Raw genomic sequence first — 24,523 nt, forward strand, 5'->3', positions numbered from 1 at the left:
GGGGGTGGGCGTCCGGGTACACACCGCTCACTCCTTGGCGCCGCTTGTCGGGCCTGGGGCCTGGGGCTCGCTCGGGCCCTTTGGAGGATGGGGTGCCCCGGCCTCTCGGCCGGGGCTCGGTCACTCAGGCACAGCTGGGGGCCGGCGGAGCTCACGGGCGCGTCACTGCAACTCCCCCTGGCTTCTGCTCCGCGGCTGCTGAGTGAGCCCTCATCTGGGACTCTCCTCAGCTCTTACTGGAACAGTGGTGCGGCTGCCCCTCTGTTGGTCTTCCTTGGTCTCTTGTTTCATACATATTCACAGTTCCATTTCGGTGGCTCTTGCTTGCAAACATTATCAGTAGAAAAGTCATGTATGTAAATGCTAGTCGTCTAGCTTGAGAAATTATTTGACCAGCTGATGTAACTCGTAATACTGACATATAATGTCAAATGGTAGCATATTTAACCATTAGTAAATCATGTTACCATGTAACAAAACAAAACTGTATAACTAACATTTGCCTTATTGCAATAATAGCTAGTTAGCCAGCAAGCTGTAATTTGTAGACCAGCTTAGAATAAGACATCTGGCATTGGGAGATTCATCGTGTTAGAGTCAACTTTGTTATTATACTCGTAATTAGATATAGAGTATAGACACTGGTCTTACTGTATAGGACACGTGATCTACTGTACATGCAAAGGCCTATTACAGCCTAACAGGATAGTCTCTTATGTTTCATCACCGTTTTGCATGATGCAAGCTGCAACCAAATGCAAACTGCAATGAATGAAGGTTGTGCAAAACTCTTTTCAATACATTTGAAAAACATGACATAAACTGGGTGGTCAGGTCTAACTCCTGGTAGATGTGTAAAAAAAAGTGACTAAATGTGTCTTTAGAGAAAAATTATGAATATTATATAAAATGCTGCCTGGTGCACCTTTACCTTTAGAAACAGCTTTAATGGCCTTCATGATTATTACTTAAGGCCAAGCACGTGTGAGTTTGTCAGGCCTCAGAAGCTCCACAACATAATGCAAAAAAATTTAAATTAAATTAAAAAAATTAAAATAAATTAAATAAAAATCAGTTCCAGTCATTAAAATTCATGACTCCATCAAAGCCATGGTAGCTGAATGGCTCCAGGTTGGGGCTGCAGGTGTCACGAGTGAGGCAAGCCATCCTGTTGTGCTCACAGCTGTCCTCGCTGCCTGGCTCAAAGTACACCGAATCCGCAGAGTGGATGGATGGATCCTCATCAAAGTAGTTGTGGGGCCTCAGCAGGACCCCACCCCCATTGCCCACCGTTACGGTGTTGGGGATATCCTCGGCATGAGGGATGTGGAGGAATCCGGTGGTCACCCAGGCAACAAGGTCCTGCAGACAAATCACGATTAAGTAAATAATCGAGTGCCGTTATATTGTGTTGGTGTTTAGTTTATCAGACATACCTCGTCTTCTATGCTTTCATTGTCTTCAATGTACTTGCTGAAGTCAACAGCTGGAGTCCAGATGTTGTTCTGATTGTACAGATTGCTGCTGGTCTGCTCTACATCCTTATGCTTGGTAACAGCAACCTTATACCTGCAGGCAAACATGCGTGGACTCCATCTTAGAAAACCCCGATATTAGCTGCATGTTCAAAGTGACATTATGTCATGTTTAGTGGCAAATCTGGACCCAAAATATGACTTGCAGGCAAAGTAACAAAAAACTATCTGGTGAAAATTCCAAACAGCAAAATAAGAAACTCCAGTGATCCACGTGTGGCGATTAATACTCGGGAAAACAAACAGTATGAAAAACTGATGGCTCAAAATAGAGGAGCCAGCAAGCGCCCAGCACAGCCCAGCCAATGAAACAGATGGTATTAAACATGATTTGGCTGATGTTTCTTTGGGTAAGAGGGTCTGACAGAAGAGAGATGATACAGACACATGGCATCCTTACAAAACATGATGTCATGCAGTAGATATACTTACCCCAGAGTAGCAATAATATGCAATAGATGCGAGAATGTAGTGCTAACATTGAGCAAACAAAGAACCGCAGACTTGGATTCAAACGTGCAAAACAGAAAAACTCAAGTTCAAAGGCCAAAGCACTGGGTCATGACATATTAACTTGGGTATATATAAAAAAATAAAATCAATACTACACACCTGTCCAAGCCCACCTGTTCCATTACTCAAATGACCTGTTTCACTAGCTTTATTTCTTTAAGATAAAGTAGACATTTACAATGAGTCAAATTTAATGTGCGTGTTTTGATTTGTTGTTTTTTAATTTTGCTATCATTCAGTCCTACCTGGCCCAGGACATCGCCTTCTCCTCTGTCTCGCTCTCTGGAAGGTGGTCCCCAGCAAAGCTATACACCTGCAGCCTGTATGAGCGCTGATGGCCCCACCTGTTGGTCTTGTTGCTGGCAATGTGCAGGTAGCGTGGTGTCTTGGTGTCATAACGCAAGGCAGCTTCCTGCAAAGGCGTCACGGTCATTAGTCTATTTTTAAGTGAAAGCAAGTGACTCCTGGTAATCTGCTGCATGATTAGTGGTTAAGTCTGGCGTCTTCTGACAAAGATCTTAAAGCTTATGGTCACTTTTATTTATTGACCTGATTACATGGTTTTCTAGAAAACCATAAAAAAGAGACTAAAGGAAACACTCTGCTCTAGCCTGGTTACTGACACTTGTGCTGATACCTACTGATACACCGGTTCCTTTAGAGAACTGGCCTGAAAAATGACACAACCTTACAGTATTAAACAAAGTCAGTGGAAATGAATGAATCCAGTTCCACAGTCTAAGACTTAAAGGCAACAGGCTTAAGCTGGTTAAGACTAAAGCTTCTTCACAAAGAAAGATGCCACCTAGCTCATGCACTTGGCAGAACTTAAAGGGTTGAAAAATATGGAGAAAACATGCTCATTGCCATAGTACATTCACATGAGAGTGCAGTCACAGCCCATTTCTATCTCTATATGTGCAGACCTTATCTATTATTATCTATTATTATTATTATTATTATTATTGTTAGTGTCTGCTGTCTTTGTAACTGTCTGTCCAACCCTGAATGAGTCCCAATCACACCTGTGTATCCTTTTGTGTTCTTTTACCTTTCTGGATCAACCCTGCCCGTTTTACACTAAGAACTACTAAGTACCTTTTTTTCACCTGTTTATTTTGTGCATAAGTCTGGAATCAGGTTGTTCCAGTGGTCCCATCATTCATCCAGTGATTCTCCAGTGGAGACTCACTGGGGTTGGCTCAACTTCAACTTCACCGAGCAGAACAAGAGCTTGTGTTGTTAATAGCAGTATAACACAGAGTCTGTGCAGGTGATGGGAAACTGTAGCAGGATGATATTTAAGTGTGGTTACACGTCCACCATAACATTTTCTTTCATTACTGGTGTTGTCTTTCCCTCTCTTTTCTCTTTAAATGAGAAAACAAAACATTAAATCTTCTAGTTTTAAGAATGTGGAAATGTATTTCATTTGTACTATAAAAGTGTGACATGGGTTTCTCTCAGTGTGCAGTCTACAAGCATGCTTTCATACTCAATATCCACTATTTCTGGCAATGCATCTTTGAGAACTGTTGGTAAGGAAGCTAGGCATCCGCATTTCATGCACTCTGAAAAAATGTCTTTGAATTCTAAGTGCTGTAGTCTAAAACCATATTTAGCCAATCAAATACAGTCCACCAACTGCCAATAAGGATGACCGTTTAATGTAAGAAGAATGGCGTTGGAAACCCAGAGGAAACCATGGAAAAGAAAATGAGATTCTAACCCAGCACCTTGTTGCCCGCTGCATCACACTGCTGCTACATTTCCTGACCCGTGTGTGCTGCTGTTTCTATTCTCTGCAGGTTATGAAAAATGCAACTGAATAAAAATGAAGAAGACCTTTTCTGTTTTGAGCTGCTTCTCCACCAGTTTAGGGATCATGGCGTAGTGATCAGGCATCCATGGCAGTGACACATTCATGTACTCCATATCTTTGGTCTGGAATACATTCTTCACACCTGCAGAGGAAATGTGGCAAAATGTTGTTTTCTTTTCTGCATTTCTATGCTTCAGTGAATGTGTGGAAGGTGGTCTTTATGTTATTTACAAACGGAGGACACTCAGCGAGATGAGTGGCTGATGAATACATGAGATTAAAAAGAATTACACAGGACTGGAACTGATTTCTTTAGGTAAGGATGCCTAGAAGCTTACATTGTGCATAAAAGCATCGTGGCTCCATAAGCAGCTGCAATGCTGAACATAAGCAGTAAAAAACAAATTGCCTTTGGTTGCAGTAAGAAACACCAGAGGAGATCTGTTTTCACTGTGGACTCTGTGGGCAATGTGTAAGTGCTGTGGAATGTATAGTAGGATTTGTGTCTGTGTGTGTGTTCCTGCTTGGCACACTTATGCAAACAGCTTATTGCCTGTATGGATTTATATTTACTTTTATCAAGTGTGACATATTTATTATGAGGCTGTAAACTAAAGGCTATAATACTATACACTGCACTATATATGATTTGATTTGGTTTATTTGTTTTTCTAAAATACAGAAAATTCTAATACGAAGTTGCTGTTTTGTTTTTGTAATTTTGGGGAATCGTCCTCCACATCTGGAATGTGACATCAGCTAAACATATAACATATAGCTTTTATTAAAAAGGACTTGTACTATTATTTCTCATATTTAAAGGGCTAACATTTACTCTGACCAGCAGAGAAAGTAAAGAGGACCGTGTGGAGTGGAAAAGGGGGACTTATATCCAAATAATTTGGCCTTTGACAACAGACTTGTTTGCTTAATTTTGCAAAGCTTTACATTTACATCGGTTTTGTCAAAAAATAAATAAATAAATCACATTTAAATGTGTACGTCACTCACCAAGTACATCCAGGTCCACTTTAAAATTAATGAAGTGCGTGTGAATGTTGCCCAGGACATTTTCAGCCACCTGGTGTCCGTGTGTTTTACTCCCGGGAAGCAGGTAGGAAGAGGAGATGTAGCCGGTTGCGTGAACTTTGACCTCCACTGATCCGCTCTGGTAAAAGATGAAATCCCACATGTAGTCATAGTTCCCGATAGCCGTGATGGTCCTGAACACTAAAGCGCTGTTTGCCATTCCTCCAAAGTTGTTGTGGAAAAAGTCGGCGAAGTGCCTGCGCAGGGGCCTGACCCATGTTGTGCTCAAAGATGCAGATAGAATTTCTAAACCTGACCGGGAGTGGGGCATCAATGTAGCGGTATGTGTCCACGTAGGTCGCCTGATAAGGACAATCTACTCCACGGACGAGCTCGTGGGCAAAGCGCCCAATGCCGATACTTGAATCTAGGAACTTGGTAATAATCATCCCTGGAGTCACTGAACCGTACACCGACATAGCCTCCTGTACGCTCAGTTCATACGCGATCCTTTCACCCTTGAAACGTACATCAAACACCTTCATGCCGGTGAGTGAGCTCAGTCCGAAAGCGAAGCTCCAGTCCAGGTACAGGACATGGTTGTTGCTGACGCTGTATCGCGCCCCCTCTGAGTAAAACTGCTGCGGGCCGATCTGCAGAGGCTTGCTCCTGGGCTTGAGAGAGCCATAGTCAGGCGACTCTTTATAAACGATTTTCTTAACTGACCCATTATCATATGCGCGTTGAAGTTCTTCTACAGAGTCAAAATATTTGCCGTTATAAAACAATTTCTCTATTCTCCACTGTGACATGTTTAGGCTTTCGTGGTTAAGCAGAATTTCGAAGCCCACCGGATGGATGTACATGCCACTCATATCCCTGAAGAAAGACACCCAGGTTTTTCTGTCCCCGGACCGAACTCCGCGAGGCATCTGCTCGAACCCGTTCAGCGTCTTTTTCTTGTCTACCCCAAAGCTTTCTCGAAGGAGTTTCTCTAACTTGGAGAAGATCTCGGTTTCAAAAAAACGAAAAACCAAGACGTACTCCCCAATGGTGACCGGACGCGCATTAATGGGGACATCCACCTGATACCTCTCTTTAGTCACATCTCTGTGGTATGTTGGGTTGTCGAGAGGTCCCACTACATATTCCTTGATATAGCCTTTTGCGCCGTGGAAAACCACTGCCGTCGCCTCTCTCACCGGTTTGGTGCCTTTCTCGTCCAGGTAAGCCAGCACCTCTGCTTTCTTTGGGAGCGACAGTTCTATTAAGAAGAGAAAGTTTTCAGATGGCTTTGTGATCTGGCTGGTGGATATAGCCAGGTCTTTTTGTTTGAGTAAATACTGCTGGACCTTCATATACTCCTCCCGGGTGAGGTCAGCGAACACAAGGGTGCGGTCGTCGTGTCTGCCTCGCAGCGGGTGGATGCGTTCACGGGAACATTTGGGTGCCCTGCTGGAGTGGATGCCGATGAGGACGATGTTCAGAATAAGGGAGAGAAGCCCTAAAAGGACCAGCGCCCATTTTGCCAAAGGGTTCATCTTTCCCTCTACCATCATGCGCGCTTGGAGCGAGAGCAGAGGAATGCGCTCTGGGTAGGAAGGACTGTTCACACAATCTAGAAGAGGAGAAACGACCCTCTTCAGTTTCCCCAGCCCCCTATGCACGGATCTGATTACCTCCAGCCCCTCTTTCCTTATTTCTTTGAGCTGCAATGAAACGGTTTCATCGACCTACTGTTCAAATCCTCCTACAAACAAGACTATTTTATGCACGATGTCTGAGTATTTAAAGATTTCACCATTTTACATAAAAAAAGGTTTTGCAGGTTTTGTTCTCAGTTTAATGATGAACATTGTACATAAGCTGCTAAATATGTAATTGCACACATTGAATGTGTAAGATATGAGCAATCATGTTTGCTACAGTAATGCTGTGTTTATAATTTTGTTTTGTTTTTTTTAAGAAATATGCAAAATATGTTTGTATTGGTATATTTTATGACAGTAAACATAAGAAGACCACTGCCCACTTTTTTTAAACACATTTAAGTCAACAATCTAATTCAGCTGCCAAATAATAGAAACCAAATACTGAATTAGCTAAAACTTAAGTGAGATTAGCCAAACTCATTATTTTACTACCCCATAAAAAAGTACTGCATATTACTTAATGTGATTAGTGTAACATTTTTACATGTAGAACTATTGTGTTCATTTGAACACCCAAAAATGTTTAGAAGAAAACAGGAGTAATAAGTAAATCTATAGTTTCAATTATATCTGAATGAACTAAGCAGAAATACTACAATCTACTCATCAAATGTAGCTAAAAATACTGTAAACCAGACTGAAAACCTGAAAACTGTTTTTTTAACCTAATTTAATACATTTAGCAATATTCAGTTTAAAAACTAAAACTCTCGATATAACAATATGTCACAGAACATGAAAACTTTATTTAAAACATTCCGTCATTCTAGCATATTATATGTGTGTGTAATATATATATATATATATATATATATATACATATATACACACATATATATATATATATATATATATATATATATATATATATATATATATATATACACACACATATATATATATATATACACACACACACACATATATATATATATATATATATATATATATATATATATATATATATATATACATACTATATATATATATACACATGTATATGGTGTGGCTACAACTGTAGCTTGCCTCCACCAGTGTGTGAATGGGTGGATGACTGTGTGTGTAAAAGCGCTTTGGGGTCCCTAGGCGGGACTAGTAAAAGCGCTATACAAATACAGGCCATTTACCATTAGAGTGTGATTAAAGTGGTGGGTGGGTTCTTTTACATTTTGAGAGAAACCAATTGAGTCTAATAACAGACTAAATGCCATGTTGAGGCTGTCGTTTTTAGCATCTACATGGATGTTAAAATCACCCACAATAATTATTTTATCTGAGCTCAGAACTAAATCAGATAAAAAGTCTGAGAAATCAGACAGAAACTCTGTGTAAGGCCCAGGTGGACGATAGATGATAACAAGTAAGACTGGTTTCTGAGTTTCACAGCTGGGGTGGACGAGACTAAGCATCAGGCTTGTCCACCCCAGAGCTTCAAGAGCTTCAAATAGGCTATATTTATTATAAGTATCATTACTGCTAAAGGAGGCGAAGGAGTAAATAAACATTTGACACAATGAGCAAGATGCCATGCTGCTAGCGAGTCGGCTACGAGCTAAGCTAACGAAGCCCGATGATCCAGTGAGTGAGTACTGTGACTATAAGTAGTGAGTGAATACTCAGTGAGTACATGAGGCACACAACGATTATACTATGAAATAAGAAGTTATCTATAGGTTTTCAATTAATTAATTGCTATGCAGATAAGCTACACAAAAACACCACATAGTGTTGGAACAGGAACATGAAATTTTACTCTACAGCAAAGAGAATGAACACCTGTGGTAATCAACTCACCTGCTTCTTGGCCCTACATGGCCCTACACTTCATCCTGCAGCATCTGGACTCCCCAGGAACCTACGCCAGGATCCTGTTTGTGGACTTCAGCTCTGCCTTCAACACCATCCTTCCAGACCATCTCCAAGGCAAGCTTTCCCAGATGAATGTGCCTGATCCCATCTGCTGGTGGATCACTGACTTCCTGACGGACAGGAAGCAGCATGTGAGGCTGGGAAAGAAAGTCTCGGCCTCCCGGACCATCAGCACCGGCTCCCCTCAGGGCTGTGTTCTTTCTCCTCTGCTCTTCTCCCTGTACACCAACTGCTGCACCTCCACCCACCAGTCTGTCAAGCTAATCAAGTTTGCAGATGACACCACCGTTATTGGACTCATCTCAGACGGGGATGAGTCTGCCTACAGGAGGGAGGTTGAACGTCTGGTGTCCTGGTGCAGCCACAACAACCTGGTGCTGAATGCCCAGAAGACAGTGGAGATTACTGTGGACTTCAGGAAGCACACAGCTCCACTCCCCCCCATCATCCTGACTGACACCCCCATCACCTCTGTGGACTCATTCCGCTTCCTGGGTACCACCATCACCCAGGACCTGAAGTGGGAGCCCACCATCACCTCCGTCATCAAGAAAGCCCAGCAGAGGATGTACTTCCTGAGGCAGCTGAAGAAATTCAACCTGCCAACACGGACGATGATGCAGTTCTACACTGCAATCATCGAGTCCATCCTCACCTCCTCCATCACCGTGTGGTACGCTGGAGCCACTATCAGGGACAAACAGAGACTGCAGCGTGTTGTGCGCTCTGCTGAGAAGGTGATTGGCTGCAGACTCCCATCTCTGCAGGACCTGTACACCTCCAGGACACTGGGGCGTGCAGCTCGGATCTCAGCTGACCCTTCTCACCCTGGACACAGTCTGTTTGACCTGCTCCCCTCAGGCAGGAGGCTCCGGTCCATTCGCACCAGAACCTCTCGCCATAAGAACAGTTTCTTCCCCTCTGCTGTCGGACACATGAACAATAACCATATGACTGTTCCCGCCACTAACACATGACCCTACGCTGTGTTCACTGCATCATTCCATGTTGGCACTGATCACCACCTGCACTCATGTATATATCATGTATATATCATGTATATATCTTTCTACGTAGCACTTTTAATTCTTATTCCTACTTTTATTTTTTCATGTCTATTTAAGTGCTATTTATGACACTATGTTTGCACTGAAGCACCGCAGCAATTTCCTAATGTTGTAAACCTGCTCAACATTTGGCAATAAACCCCTTTCTGATTCTGATTCTGATTCTGATTCTGATTCTTATCTGATGATCAGTCAGCTCCCTTCAAATACTGAGGGCATTTCTTTAATTGACGCTTTAGTGTTAAACCAGTCGCAGAGCCTGCCCTGTTTTCCTCAAGGAAGATTTGTGTGTGAGTTGAAAAGAGAAGTCTGTTTCGCAATCAAGTTTAAAGATGGAGTGGAATCCTTCCCTCCCCATCTCCAGCTGCCTCCCTCTTCCCGCTCCACCACAACCACCCACACATGCAGGGCCTTGGAGTAGGGGTATGTCACCAGGGTGCAGAGGAGGCCAACCCCCCCCCCCCCCCCCCCCCCCGTCCCCTTCTGGCTGCCTCTGCCTCAATTTTATCCCACAACTTAGACATTCACATTACTCACACTCTCATTACACATACATATAGGATCTTGGGGGTGGGCACGATACACGGAATCCAAAGTACCATCAGGGTGTACACCCCACCCCTGGCGTCGTTGCCCACCTCTCAATGTTAAATACACGTAGACATTGAGGGCTAGCAGGAGGGACCATGCGCTTACCTGCTGCTCTCTGGCAGGTAGCTCCATGCCCTCCTGGGTTTTAAATGCACCTTAGAACACACATGCATCAACACTACAATGAGCGGGTGGAGGGAGGTTTGGAGTCTTCTCTCACCCCCATTCTCTGCGACCTGCTGGAGCGGGGGGGCTAGGAGGAGGAGTTGGCCGTCCGACTGCGGTCTGGAGTGTGGGGCCTCCCTGCTGCTGCGGAGTCGGGGCGGTCTGCCTCCCCCCACCGCAGGGAAAAGGGTAACACCACCTGGGTCTGGGTGCAGTTCCCCCCTCCAGGGGCAAGGGTACCTAGACCCGGTTTGTAGAGTATGCTTGGGGAGTGTGATCGTGTGTACAGCGTCTCTTTATGTCTGTCTCCACGTTGGTTGAGTGTGGAGTAAGTGCATATGAGAGCATGAGGGTGGGAATGGATGTTTGTATCTGTGTGTGCCTGTATGTCTGTGTCTATATGTCAGGTTGGGTGTCAGGCGCCACCTCTCTGGGGACATCTCAGGCCCTCCAAGGTTTGGAGGCCTATCTCCACCCACCACCACTTCCCCTGCCAGTGGCGGACTCCCTCAGACATCGGTGCGTTGGTGGTTCTTTGTGTCCGGGGATGGGCGTCCAGGTACACACCGGCTCACTCCTTGGCGGCCGCTTATCGGGGCCTGGAGCCTGGGGCTCGCTCGGGCCACTTCGGAGGTGGGGTGCCCCCGGCCTCTCGGCCTGGGGCTCGGTCACTCAGGCACGGCTGGCTGCCGGCGGAGCTCACGGGCGCGTCACTGCAACCCCCCCTGGCTTCTGCTCCGCGGCTGCTGAGTGAGCCCTCATCTGGGACTCTCCTCAGCTCTTTCTGGGACAGTGGCGCGGCTGCCCCTCTGTTGGTCTTCCTTGGTCTCTTGTGTTCTGGGGGCCTCTGGAAGTCTGGAGTTTTGATCTCCTCCATACCTGCTTCATGCCCTGGAGGACGGGGCTGTGGCCCCCCCCACACCCTCTAGCAGATCATTACATGAAGGAACCTTTTAAAAAAACAAAAAACAAGCGCGTCCGTGCTCACAGGTGTACACACGGGTGATCACACCCACAAACTACACCCTTTTTGGCTCCTACCTCAAAGCACACTGTGTTCTGTTGATCTTATGTGCTGCACAATAATGTTTAATATTTAGTATTTACTGTCATATTCCCATATATCATTGTGATGTTGTTTATTCTATTACTCTTGTTCTCTTCTGCTTGTTTTCTTTTTTCTTTCTCAGCAGGTGATCCAGGTGATTGATATATGCATTTTTTTTAATTTTTTTTTTTTCAGCTCATTCTGTTGGTTTTTGGTTTTTGCCCTTCTCCCCCGTCCCTCTTCTCAGCTGTTTCTCTTTCCCTCTTTCTTTCTCCCCTTCTTTCCCCCAGTCAAGTCTGTCCCGTATTCAGTAAGTGAAAATAAAATAAACAATAAAAGGTGAATCAAATGGACCATTACGGCAAGGCTGGGATGGTCAATTTGGTAAAGTAAATCCGTTGGGCATCTTTCTTTGCCTTTAGACAATAATTCTGATGCAAAAGAGCCAAATGGGACAGGCAGAAAAAAAAAAGAAAAAAAAAAAAAAAAAAGATGGAGTGGAATCTGCCAGATCATCGGCTTGGATACTGTATGTAGAGACTGTGGATGTTTTCCCGTTTCTGTTTCTGTAAATATTTTTGTCATATAAATAGATTTACCAAACTGCATTCTGAGTCTGCGTTTGAGTTCTGCCTGCTCTTGGAGTATGACAAAAACCTGTTACCTTAATCATATGCCATCACTGCCTTTTATTTCACTATTAAAATTCAATAGACTAGGCTAGGACAGGAATGTCTAACAAGTCCTTGTTGGTTGTGCAACTCCTCTTGGCAGAGCTCTGCCTTTTAAATTTATCTGTGACAGCAGCTGACCCGAGAACACCCTTCTCTGGTTGTCTGGGTGGCTATCATAAATATTTAAAAGTATGTTGACAGGACCAATAGAGCTGAACACAGAAATGTTTATAGGCTGCAAGATAATTAACTATAAAGTGCTTGCATATTTGACACATAGTAGTTATACAATGGCTCAGAGGCTTGGAACTTCAGCGTACTAATAAACATCCTAAACTAGTTTAGTGCTATCCAAAATGTTTTTCTCAGACTTGATATGAAGGTCACAGTCGTTATCACAAATGATTTTATTTGCACATTTTTATAACTCACATGTTAAGGCTAGGTGTACATATCCAAATACATGTAGTATTTCTGGCCATGAAAGAGAGGCGAAATCACATGACAAATGTGCCAGTTTCACTCAGATCAGAGTGCCAAAGCCTTTGACCACTGACTCATCTAAATAACACCAGACCATGTTTGTTCAGTGGTTAGTACTTTATAGTAATATCACACAATTAAGCACTATTAAGAAGCTTTGTTAAGGTATTAGTAAGGCATTGGCAAGTGCTTATTTACGTATGCACAGCATGTCTTTATCCTGTCTTCCTTCTCTCACCCCAACCGTCGCAGCAGATGGCCCCACCCCTCCCTGAGCCTGGAGGTTTCTTCCTGTTAAAAGGGAGTTTTTCCTTCCCACTGTCGCCAAAGTGCTGCTCATAGGGGGTCATATGATTCTTGGGTTTTTCTCTGTATGTATTATTGTACGATCTACTGTACAATATAAAGCACCTTGTTGTTGTCATTTGGAGCTGTATAATTAAATTAAACTGAAATGAATTGATATTTATAAATGACATTAGGAGGAGTAATAAGGCGCACGCACGCACGTGCACGCACGCACGCACGCACACACACACACAGACTCAGAACAGACCTCTGCAAATACAGTCATGTCAGAGGAGGATGTAGAAGCCTGTGGTGCCTCAGTAAAGTTTGGGGAGGGAGTAGATGACTCTGAGGATTTGGATGATCCTCAGCAGCAGTCATGTCAGCTGAGGTAAATGTGCCTGCTGCATCAGAAGAAGCTCCAAGATACATCAGTAATGCCCATGGGATGTTTATACAAAAGATAATTCTTTTTAAATGTAGGCTGGAAGAAATTACATGGGTAGATGTATCAGGTCTACACATTAACCACACAACAGAAATGCAAATTATCCAAAGATATTGATATGTCCAAATATGATCTAACAGCTGCAATTAAACATAGCTAGACATTTAACAGTTAATCTGGAAGAATTTGAGGCAATTTGGACATATCTTTGTGTTAAAACAGCAAACTAAAAAACACTTTAATGTTACCAGAAAACATTGGGTACAAGGTAACAAAAAAGCTAGCTGTTATGAATTGTAAATGCTGTTGCAGTTCTACTTAAATTTACAAGCAAATAGCAAATTCTAATGAAAAACACATTAGCTAAAATGAATAATAAATTCACAGAGCTGACCTGAGTTTAAGCAGGGTGTCAAGGCCTGTGGCTGACATCAGCTAAAGGTTGCCAGAGCAGGAAGCCTGGAACAGCAGGAAGGGGAAGAAGTGCCTGGCAGGCTGGTGGGTCGTTGACTTATTTTGTTATTACCTCCTGGGCCATTCTTTAACCTCTGTCTGGAATGCGCCCAGCTGCAGTGGTTGCATCGTATGAAGAATACCAATGTCTGGGTCACCCGGTGGTATCTTGCTTTGCTGTGTGAGTCAAGCAGGTTAGGACCCAATATGCAAGACTCAAAGGCTGAATTGAACTCACAAAGCAGCTTTAATGTTGGCAAATATGAAATACAAGTCCAAAAAAAATCTAGCCGTTCAGGAGACTAGCCACGAGGCTAGCAGTGCACATGAAGCAGTTAAGGAGGCTGGCTGCAGGGCCAGCGGTGAGATTGAGCAGTTCAGGAGGTGGGCCGCGGGGCTAGCAGCACTTCAAGGGTGACTGCCAGAGGCAACAGTACACCTCGGTCGTCTTGGTTGGCGGCGGGAACCCTCGGGTGATGAAACACGGAAATATAGCCCAGGAACAGGCTAGAAGTTCCATGTTGGTCTCATCTGACCAGAGCAGCTTCTTCCACATGTTTGCTGTGTCCCCACATGGCTTGTGGCAAACTGCAAACGGGACTTCTTATGGTTTTCTGTTAACAATGGCTTTCTTCTTGCCACTCTTCCATGAAGGCCAACTTTGTGCAGTGCACGACTAATAGTTGTCCTATGGACAGATTCCCCCACCTGAGCTGTAGATCTCTGCAGCTCGTCCAGAGTCACCATGGGCCTCTTGGCTGCATTTCTGATCAGCGCTCTCCTTGTTCGGCCTGTGAGTTTAGGTGGATGGCCTTGTCTTGGTAGGTTTATAGTTGTGCCATACTCCTTCCATTTCTGAATGATGGCTTGAACAGTGCTCCGTGGGATGTTCAAGGCTTGGGAAATCTTTGTGTAGCCTAAGCCTGCTTTAAATTTCTCAGTAACTTTATCCCTGACCTGTCTGGTGTGTTCTTTGGACTAGTGATGTGACGTTCTGTATCGAGGCTTCAAAGCTTGTGTCGAGTAATGGAGGGGGCGTTTCCGCGATGCGCGTATCGAGGCTTGCTTCATTTATGGGAGGAGCTGAAAATGATGACGTCCGAAGCCTCGCTGCCCGGCTGTACCACGTCACTGGTTCATGAAGTGGTTCGAACTTTGCTGCGAGATATGACAGCGATATAAACCCCTCAGACTTCATTCAAAATGTAGGTGTTTGATGGAGAGCTGCGGTTAGTGAGAGTTTGGAGGTTTAGGAGAGTGAGGAGAGAAAGTTACGTGTGTGATATTTATATTTGTGCTTTGTTCTCCTGAGGAAAGACAATAAAGACAATCTCAAATAGATGAAGACCTGGTTACCATGGTGATTGAGGACTCCCAGCCATTTAGCATTGTGGAGGACAAAGGATTTAAAAGATTTGTTAAATCATTAAATCCTAGCTATGTTCTCCCCACTAAAAAGGCCATAAAAGCAGTGAAAATTTAGTTTTTACAGAATAAAATGTGAACAGGCAGGACTGAGGCTCAAAGCCTCAGTGTGTAGCTGTCCATACCTCAACGTTACAAAAGCACAACCACTGTCCACACCCCAACCACACCTCACCTCACAGTAAATGATCATTTCCATTTTAAGCATTTCCAAATAATCATTTTCCATACTGCCAGTATAAATATACACAGTATACTGCATCACTACAATATACATGTTTTACACACTCCTTTTGTTGTTGACATTTACAGGCTGTGTGCAAAAGGCCACACTCTTCAAATTCATGCCAGCTATTATTTTTACGTCCAGTAGGTGTCCTACTAGAGCACATGAAGCTTCAAGAAGCTTCGCGTTGGGGTGAACCAATTGGATGAAGAGCTTCAGTGCTTCATGAAGCTTCATCTGCCCATCACTAGTTTGGACTTCATGGTGTTGTTGCTCGCAATATTCTCTTAGACAACCTCTGAGGCCGTCACAGAGCAGCTGTATTTGTACTGACATTAGATTACACACAGGTGCACTCTATTCAGTCATTAGCACTCATCAGGCAACGTCTATGTGCAACTGACTGCACTCAGACCAAAGGGGCTGAATAATTACGCACACCCCACTTTGCAGTTATTTATTTGTAAAAAATGTTTGGAATCATGTCTGATTTTCGTTCCACTTCTCACGTGTGCACCACTTTGTGTTGGTCTTTCACCTGGAATTCCAATAAAATGGATTCATGTTTGTGGCTGTAATGTGACAAAATGTGGGAAAGTTCAAGGGGGCCGAATACTTTTGCAAGCCACTGTATACCCTCACCATAGGAAAGGTGCAGGACCCCAGCTGCTGCCACCCAAGGAACAGGTACTGGTGCAGGAGATGACTGGGTCTCAGCTGCTCTTACCCTGGGAACTGGTGCAGGGACCCACCAGACACCAGCCACCTCCACTCGAAGAACGGTATGGGCACAGAAGAAAACTGCACCCTGGCAACCCTGGGAGCAGAGACAGGGACTGGCTGGTCCTAGCCACCCTGACCTGGGGAACTGGAATGGATGCAGGGGAAGGCTGTGTCCGAGCTGCCCAATGAGCTGGCGTGAAACATCCACTTTCATCACTGGAGGATCAGGCGGGGCAAAAGCAGTAGTGGGATTCAGCAGCTCCGAGGACCCCTTCAGGACAGACAGGTCCACTAGTGGGGTAACTCGTGATCTAGGGCAGGGGTTTCAAACTCCAGTCCTCGAGAGTGGGTGTCCTGAAACTTTTCCATGTGTCCCTGCTGCAGCACACCTGAATATAATTAGTAGCTCATTAGCAAGAGTATAGAACTTGACTGCAAGCTGATGGGACAACCCCTAAACTTACTCAAGAAAATTTAAGTAAATGTAAGTGTTTGGAAAAGTCTACTTCTAAAAGTACTTTTATTGCACCATGTTCATCCACACATGAGCTGCTGTAACAGGAATCAAATGGCTGAATTGCCACCTCAGCTTGAAGTCAAGTTCTATAGAGTCTTTTGTTCCATAGAGAGTTTTCTGGACTCCACTCAAACAGACACAAAGCGAGTGGACAGCCTCATTTCGCTCTTTTGTCCATAGCAGGCCGGCACGAGTCGCTCGCCAGGCCCGGCAGTGACAACCAGATGAGAGACAAACCTTTGCGCCCAGGGTGGTACAAAACTCTTTCCACACACGTGAGGTGAACTGAGGTCCCCTGTCAAAGACAATATCCTCTGGGATACCAAGGAGTCTGAACACATGTGTGGTGAGCAGGCGGGCTGTTGCCAAGGCGGTCGGAAGCTTTGAGAGGGCAATAAAGCGTGCAGCCTTGGAAAGACGATCGACAATGGTTAGTACAGTTGTGTTACCTGCAGAGGGTGGCAGCCCCATGATGAAATCCAGGGTGATGTGGGCCAGGCCGGCCAGGCGTGGGAAGTAGCTGCAGTAATCCAGACAGCAGTCGGTTGAGAAGTTTATTTCAGGCGTGAGTTGAGGGATTTCGCCAGCCGGATGTATTCCAGGTGTTTGTGGTCCCTCCAGACAATAAACAGATGCTCAGTGCCCTCCAGCCAGTGCCTCCATTCCTCTAGGGTGAGTTTTATGGCTAGCATTTCTCAATCCCTGACATCACAATTTCACTCTGTAGGGGAGAGACGCTGTGAGAAAAAGGCACTTGGGTGGAGTTTACCTTCAAACCGCCGAGACAGGACCTGATTCTCCTCCTCATCCTGACACATCCACCTCTACCACAAACTGTTGACTGAGATTAGGTTGTCGGAGGATGGGAGCTGTGGCAAACCGCTCCTTTAGACTGGAAAAAACCACCTGAGCTGGCTGGTTCCACTGGAATGACTTTAGGTGAAATTAGTTTTGTGAGAGGCAGAGCAATTCTACTGAAATCTCTGAAGCCTGCAGACCAGGACCACCCGACATAGGAACAGTTTCTTTCCCCTCGCCATCTCCCTTCTTAACAGTTGACCTGTCACACTGCTCCCACTGCCAGACTGCAGCTGCACCTTATGCACATTCTGTAGTATTCATTCCACCTCATTCATTTCTGTATTTTATGTATATAAGTTTAGATTAGTTATTTATAGTTGGTTTACACAGCCTTGTGTATGTATGTGTAATGTGTGTATATAGACACGTGTGTGTGTGTGTGTGTGTGTGTGTGTGTGTGTGTGTGTGTGTGTGTGTGTGTGTGTGTGTGTGTGTGTGTGTGTGTGTGTGTGTGATTTACATTGCTGTGCTTGAGAGCCACCATCTACCGGAACCAAATGTGTGTGTCTGCACATATACTTGGCCAATAAACACGATTCTGATTCTGATAACTCAACGGTAAAAATGAGCAAATCTGAGGAAGCGCTGGAGTTGCTGGCAATTGGGAGGTTTGGGCCAGTCCAGCACTGCTAGAACTTTCACCAGGTCGGGTTTTAGGTTACCTTGTATTATGATGAAAATAGACTTTTTTCTCCCCCTTCACAAAATGTCTATTTTCAAGGCACTGAAGGACCTATCTCACGTGAATCTCGTGCTCTGCCACAGTCTTGAAAAAGATGAGAATAATATCTAAGTAAACAAAAACACACCGGTTAATGAAATCCCTGAGAACATGATTGACAAGGGCCAGAAATACAGCAGGGGCATTAGTCAGTCCAAAAGGTATTACCAGATCGTTGTGTCCTGTAATGACTATACCATATTGCACCACTAGAGGGTGGTGTTGTGAAATAAGAGTAAAGTGCAGTCGGGAAAATGTAGAGTTAGAATATAGTTAAGATGGCTAACTGATAACTCGATGTGTCTCCCTGTTACCTCTACGATGTGAAGTTATATGCTGCATTCATTAAAGAGCACTGTTCCTTGATGAGGACTGGTTTATTACCGGCCGCTGCTACACGGATACTCAAAGTGACCTAATGGGAGTTCCACTCATCTCCTCTTCTAATTCTCACTAAATGGTAAGCATTACGGAGGTCGAGTTTACTGAAGATTGTCGCCCCCTGGAGCAGCTCAAACGTAGAAGCGAGGAGAGGTGGAGGATATTTGTACCTGACGGTGATATTATTAAGCCCACGGTAATCAATGCTTGGTCGGAGTGTTTGTTTTTTTTTCTCCACAAAGAAGAACCCTGCTGCCACTGGGAAAGATGACGGTCGGATGATGCCTGCAGCTAATTTCTCAGTAATGTATTTTCCCATTGCCTCTCTCCTGGGTTGAGGGAGGCTATACAGGCGGCCTGAGGGACTCGGCACTCCCGGGAGGTGATCTATGGCTTAATCATAGGGCCGATGAGGAAGAAGCAAACATGCCTGGTCCTTTCTAAACACCTCCGGCAGATCGTGATCGGCAGAGGGAGTTGCGTTGGTGCTCCACCAGGGAGAATGGTGAACGCCCGAGCTGCATAGGTTGCTCCCCTTCCCACCTTCACTGTACTCACGTGTTGCCCGAGGTTGGGGTGAGGTCTCCATTGGCACCATTGGCTCTCGGAGAGAGCAAATTCGCATCTTCGGTGCGCCTGCAGCCAATTATCCACCTGGATCCAAAGTGTCATAATAGCATCTAGGGAAGTAGGCAGTTCACACATAATTAGTTCATCCTTTAGTTCCTCATTAACATTATTAAACAAGGCACTCTTTAACATTGCTTGTCCCCACTCTGTTTCCTCCGCCAAGGTCCAAATCTCAATGGAAAAACTGGAAATGCTGTGCTTACCTTGCTTGAGGTTAAGTAGGTGGTGACCAGCTGCTTCAGCACTGGACCCCTTATCAAACACGGCTCCGAACTTAGATAAAAAAAGTCAGCATATGAAATTACAGGATTTGAGCGCACCACAGCCTGAGCCCATGTCAGAGCATGGTCCCTCAGCAACTGAATAAAACAAGCAATTATAACTCCCTCACTCGAGAATGCATGCTCCATTGCCAGAACTGAAGCTAGCACTGCATCAGGGATCCAGCTCATTTCCCCAGCTCCCCTGAGAAAGCCTCTGGTCTAGGTAGATGTTTGTGAAACGGCACAGGAATGAAAGTAGGTGATGGTGCACTTACTGTAGCTGCTGGTGATGCTTGAGGGGTTGTGCTGGAAGGTGGTCCTTCTGCTAGCGGGGTTTGCTGTGAAGCCGCCTGAGTTAGGGCCGCAACGTCTCCTCTGAGCTGAACGAGCATTTGTTCGTGGCATTGTAACAACACTTCCAGAGTGACAGGGATGAGGAAAGAGGGGGATGAGTCAGCTGAGTCCATGATTTTGGCTGGACTATTCTGTCACAGCGGAACAGGATGGACTCAAGCGCAGAATCACAAGAAACATTTCTTTACTGACACAACACCGAGTGCACTGTATACAATTGGGGGAGAGGGTGTCCAGGGATCCACTGGTGTCAGGAGAACAGAGCTTTTACTCTTGCACACAGCTCCACACACTCACTGTCGGTCTGCTTGCTTCTCACGGGAAACTTTCCTCCTCGCACACACCGCACTCAAACTGCCACACTCCCTTACAGGTTCCGGGAAACAATCAGTCTTTTATTTACCATGTCCAGTTGGTCCAAAGTGCAGCTGCTCATCTGCTGACTGGTACAAAATGGAAGGCGCATGTAACCCCAGTGTTGGTCTCGTTACACTGGCTTCCTGTTCCTTACAGGATCCAATTTGTTTCTTTAGTTGTTTTTATTGCCTGACTCTATTATTCCTTCTTAGAACTTTTTTTAGAAGTCAGAATTTTTATTGTCATTGCACAGTTGCTTGCACAGTGAAATCAGGTAGCAAGACCACAAAAGTTCAAAAGTAGAGAAAACAACATACAAAAAAAGAAAAATAATATAAGAACACTATATAGGCTATATACATGATGTTTGGGCTGTCTACAAGGGCATTGTAAAAAATATAATAAATAATAAAGAAGGAAGGAAGATAGGGATGGAAGTTGAACATCTGCAGAAATATTGCACAGGGAATGGCAGCAACGTAATAAATAGCAGCAACAGAATGATTGTAAGGGAGAGGTCTGCTCACACTCTTACTTTGCATCTATGGTTCTGACAGCCCACTGGAAGACGTCTTTTATAATTGCTCTGGTTCTGGAGAGACATCTGGAGCTGACAATAGAGTCCACGGAGGAGAGTGGACAGCTGACCATCTTCTCTGTTCTGATGACCCTCTGGAGTCTCTTCTTATTGGCTGTTGTGCAACCAGCGTACCACACAGCGATGGTGGGCACCAGAACACTCTTGATTGACACTAGTAGGTCAGTCTTCACTAGGGCTGATGTGTTTGTGGACCAAGAGAGGTCCTTGAAAATGTGAGTGCCGAGGAATTAAAGGAGGACACCCTCTCCACATAGTCACCGTTTATGGAGAGGGGAGGGGGATCAGTTCTTGTTTTGTGGAAGTCCATGACCACTTCCTTGGTTTTCCTGGTGTTTAGGGTGAGGTGATTGTAGTTACACCATTCTGTCAGAAGCTGGACCTCATCTCTGTAGGCTGTGTCGTTATCATTGGTGATGGCCCCATCACAGTGGTGTCATCTGCAAATTTGATGATGATGTCGCAGGGATGCGAGGGGGTGCAGTCATTGGTGTAGTCGGTGTATAGGAGAGGAGTCAGCACACACCCCTGTGGGGAGTCAGTGCTGAGTGACAGGGAGGATGATCTCCGGTTGCCAACCTTGACTGATTGTGTGTGGGGCAAATTTACCAGCTTGGGTATTCAATTCAATTCAATTCAATTTTATTTATATAGCGCCAAATCACAACATAAGTCGCCTCAAGGCGCTTCATAGATACAGAGAAAAAAACCCAACAATCATATGACCCCCTATGAGCAAGCACTTTGGCGACAGTGGGAAGGAAAAACTCCCTTTTAACAGGAAGAAACCTCCAGCAGAACCAGGCTCAGGGAGGGGCGGGGCCATCTGCTGTGATTGGTTGGGGTGAGAGAAGGAAGACAGGATAAAGACATGCTGTGGAAGAGAGACAGAGGTTAATAACAGATATGATTCAATGCAGAGAGGTCTATTAATACATAGTGAGTGAGAAAGGTGACTGGAAAGGAAAAACTCAATGCATCATGGGAATCCCCGGCAGCCTACGTCTATTGCAGCATAACTAAGGGAGGATCCAGGGTCACCTGGTCCAGCCCTAACTATATGCTTTAGCAAAAAGGAAAGTTTGAAGCCTAATCTTGAAAGTAGAGATAGTGTCTGTCTCCTGAATCCAAACTGGAAGCTGGTTCCACAGAAGAGGGGCCTGAAAACTGAAGGCTCTGCCTCCCATTCTACTTTTAAATACTCTAGGAACAACAAGTAGGCCTGCAGAGCGAGAGCAAAGTGCTCTAATAGGGTGATATGGTACTACAAGGTCATTAAGATAAGATGGGGCCTGATTATTTAAGACCTTGTATGTGAGGAGCAGGATTTTGAATTCTGGATTTAACAGGAAGCCAAAACAGGAGAAATCTGCTCTCTCTTTCTAGTCCCTGTCAGGACTCTTGCTGCAGCATTTTGGATTAGCTGAAGGCTTTTCAGGGAGTTTTTAGGACTTCCTGATAATAATGAATTGCAGTCGTCCAGCCTGGAAGTAATAAATGCATGAACTAGTTTTTCAGCGTCACTCTGAGACAGGATATTTCTAACTTTAGAGATGTTGCGCAAATGGAAGAAAGCAGTCTTACATATTTGTTTAATATGTGCGTTGAAGGACATGTCCTGGTCAAAAATGACTCCAAGGTTCCTCACAGTGTTACTGGAGGCCAAGGTAATGCCATCCAGAGTAAGAATCTGCTTAGATACCATATTTCTAAGCTTTTCAGGGCCGAGTACAATAACCTCAGTTTGATCTGAATTAAGAAGCAGAAAGTATAAGGTATAAGAATGTTTGGGATGATGGTATCAAAAGCCCAGCTGAAATCAATGCAGAGTCCCAGGATTCTCCAGCAGAGCAGAGTGGAGGGCAGTGGAAATTGCACCCTCGGTGGACCTGTTTCCCTTATAGGCAAACTGGTGGGGGTCAAAGCTGGGTGTGAGACAGTACTTCATGTGTTTATTGTCTTTTATATTTTATTGCATCATTGTTGTGCATTTTACTTATTTTACCTGCATTTTAATTTGTAAAGCACTTTGAGCTGTTGGAAATGTGCATTAATAGTAAACCTACTTGACTTTGATCTAAACTTGACCTTGATTTAACTGGCAGAAATTCAGGAATACAAACAGGAGGAACACACAGAGATCGTGACACTGGGCGGAGGGAGACACAGATATGCACAACAGTGAACCAGGGCAGAGAGGAAACACCTGGGGAACACAGCTGAGCATAATCTGATGGGATAATGCTGGGCTTACACTGTGCGATTTTTTCAGTCGCGCGATTCAGCTCCTGCTCAAACTGCACGATTGACTCGCAGGGGTTAGAAGTTCGCAGGTCACGATGCAGGTCTCACACTATACGGCCCGATGCTCTGATGCGACCTGAGTGCTCACACTGTGCGTCCATAAAATGAAGGTTATAACAGAAATTCTGTCGCTCTCTCCCTCTCTGTCTTTCACTCACACAGACACACCACCACCATCAACTTTGCTAATGAAAAACATGATCAGGCAGCTGTGATTGAGCAGCAGTGTAGATCCAACTATTTTCACGGTTGTTGTGGTCGTGATCATTTTGTGAGGCCACATCGAAAAGGCTCGGATGAGCTTTCCAAAGTTCTACAAGTTGTGCCTCCATCGCTTGTGTCCAGATCACACGCTGCACAGCCGTGCTGCGCCGTCTTTTTCGCTGACATTTGTGTTTGCGCGTGCGCAGTGTGACAAACTGCGGTGACACCCTCACGACGGTCGCGAGGATTTCAAACCTGTTTGAAATCCTCACGACCAAGCGATTGATGATCGGGAGCTGGTCGTGAGGGGTTAATCGCGTCTCGTTACCCCACGTATACTACACGATGCATGACGCACGATGAAGGCCAAAATCGGGCCGATCGCCAAAACGGTCGCACGACTCAAAAATCGGCTCAAAATGGGCCAAAAATCGCACAGTCTGCCCAGCATAAGGGAAGAACGTATCCCTGTGATGTGCCCCTCTGTCTTGTGGTGAACAGAAACTATTTTTTGGAGTGACACAAATCACTTTTGTGGCATCTTATTGTAACACCTGATTGTTCACTCATTTTAGTTTTAGTAGTTGATTTAAATGGTTGTACAAAAAACGGCTGAGGCTTTGGCTGCAGTTTTAGGTAAACAGGTGCATATATCTTTGCTGACCGCAAGGTTTGGAAACAAGTTTTTGAATTCACAATTTGTTTTTGCATGTCAAGTTATGAAAATCATTTGTTAAACATGTTTGTGGTTTTTACAGTAAAACAACCTTTTCCTCCTTGGATTTTATGATTTTTGTGAACTGTAAATTGTGAGGTGTGCTGAAAAGAAGGAATCAAGCAAGGCAAGGTAAACAGTTTAAATGTGAAACATGAAAAGGTCGAATCAAAAGTAATGAAAAACAGCCAATAAAAGTTTGGACCTCAGATCACTTTGCAGTGGGCACGTCCCACTACGGATGTGAAAGTTTGCACCTTGATTGAAAAAATATTTTAAAATATATTAACAATAAAAACACTGCTTCATTAAAAGTGTGTAACATGGTTAACTGTCAATATCTACATGGGAATCACAAAGTTAATGGAAATTTAATGTAAGCAATTTAATGTGTTTGCGTTTCAAACATCAGCTCCTCACGTTTGCCAAGGTGCTTAGCAAAAGAAGACTAAGCTATTCATTTCCTTGTTACTGCTACCTATGTTTCATAAAGTGCAGATCAAACAGTGAAAACTGTTTGTGCCTTGAACTCCAGCCACAGACCAGT

The 24,523-nt window shown here is 44.6% G+C and overlaps 1 protein-coding gene across 1 annotated transcript; it reads right to left on the reverse strand.

The window, feature by feature from the left end:
- Window positions 1-294: 294 nt before the first annotated feature.
- On the reverse strand, window positions 295-6,537 carry LOC120717172 (primary amine oxidase, liver isozyme-like). The gene is given in 6 exon segments (XM_040005051.1): window positions 295-1,362; window positions 1,437-1,569; window positions 2,294-2,460; window positions 3,894-4,012; window positions 4,882-5,167; window positions 5,169-6,537. Coding segments are annotated over 6 exon segments (2,286 nt in total). The 5' UTR covers window positions 6,459-6,537; the 3' UTR covers window positions 295-1,071.
- Between the last annotated feature and the right edge of the window lie 17,986 nt (window positions 6,538-24,523).

The sequence above is a fragment of the Simochromis diagramma genome, unplaced genomic scaffold (assembly GCF_900408965.1).
Source record: "Simochromis diagramma unplaced genomic scaffold, fSimDia1.1 OVJJ01000494.1, whole genome shotgun sequence".
Taxonomy (NCBI): Eukaryota; Metazoa; Chordata; class Actinopteri; order Cichliformes; family Cichlidae; genus Simochromis; species Simochromis diagramma.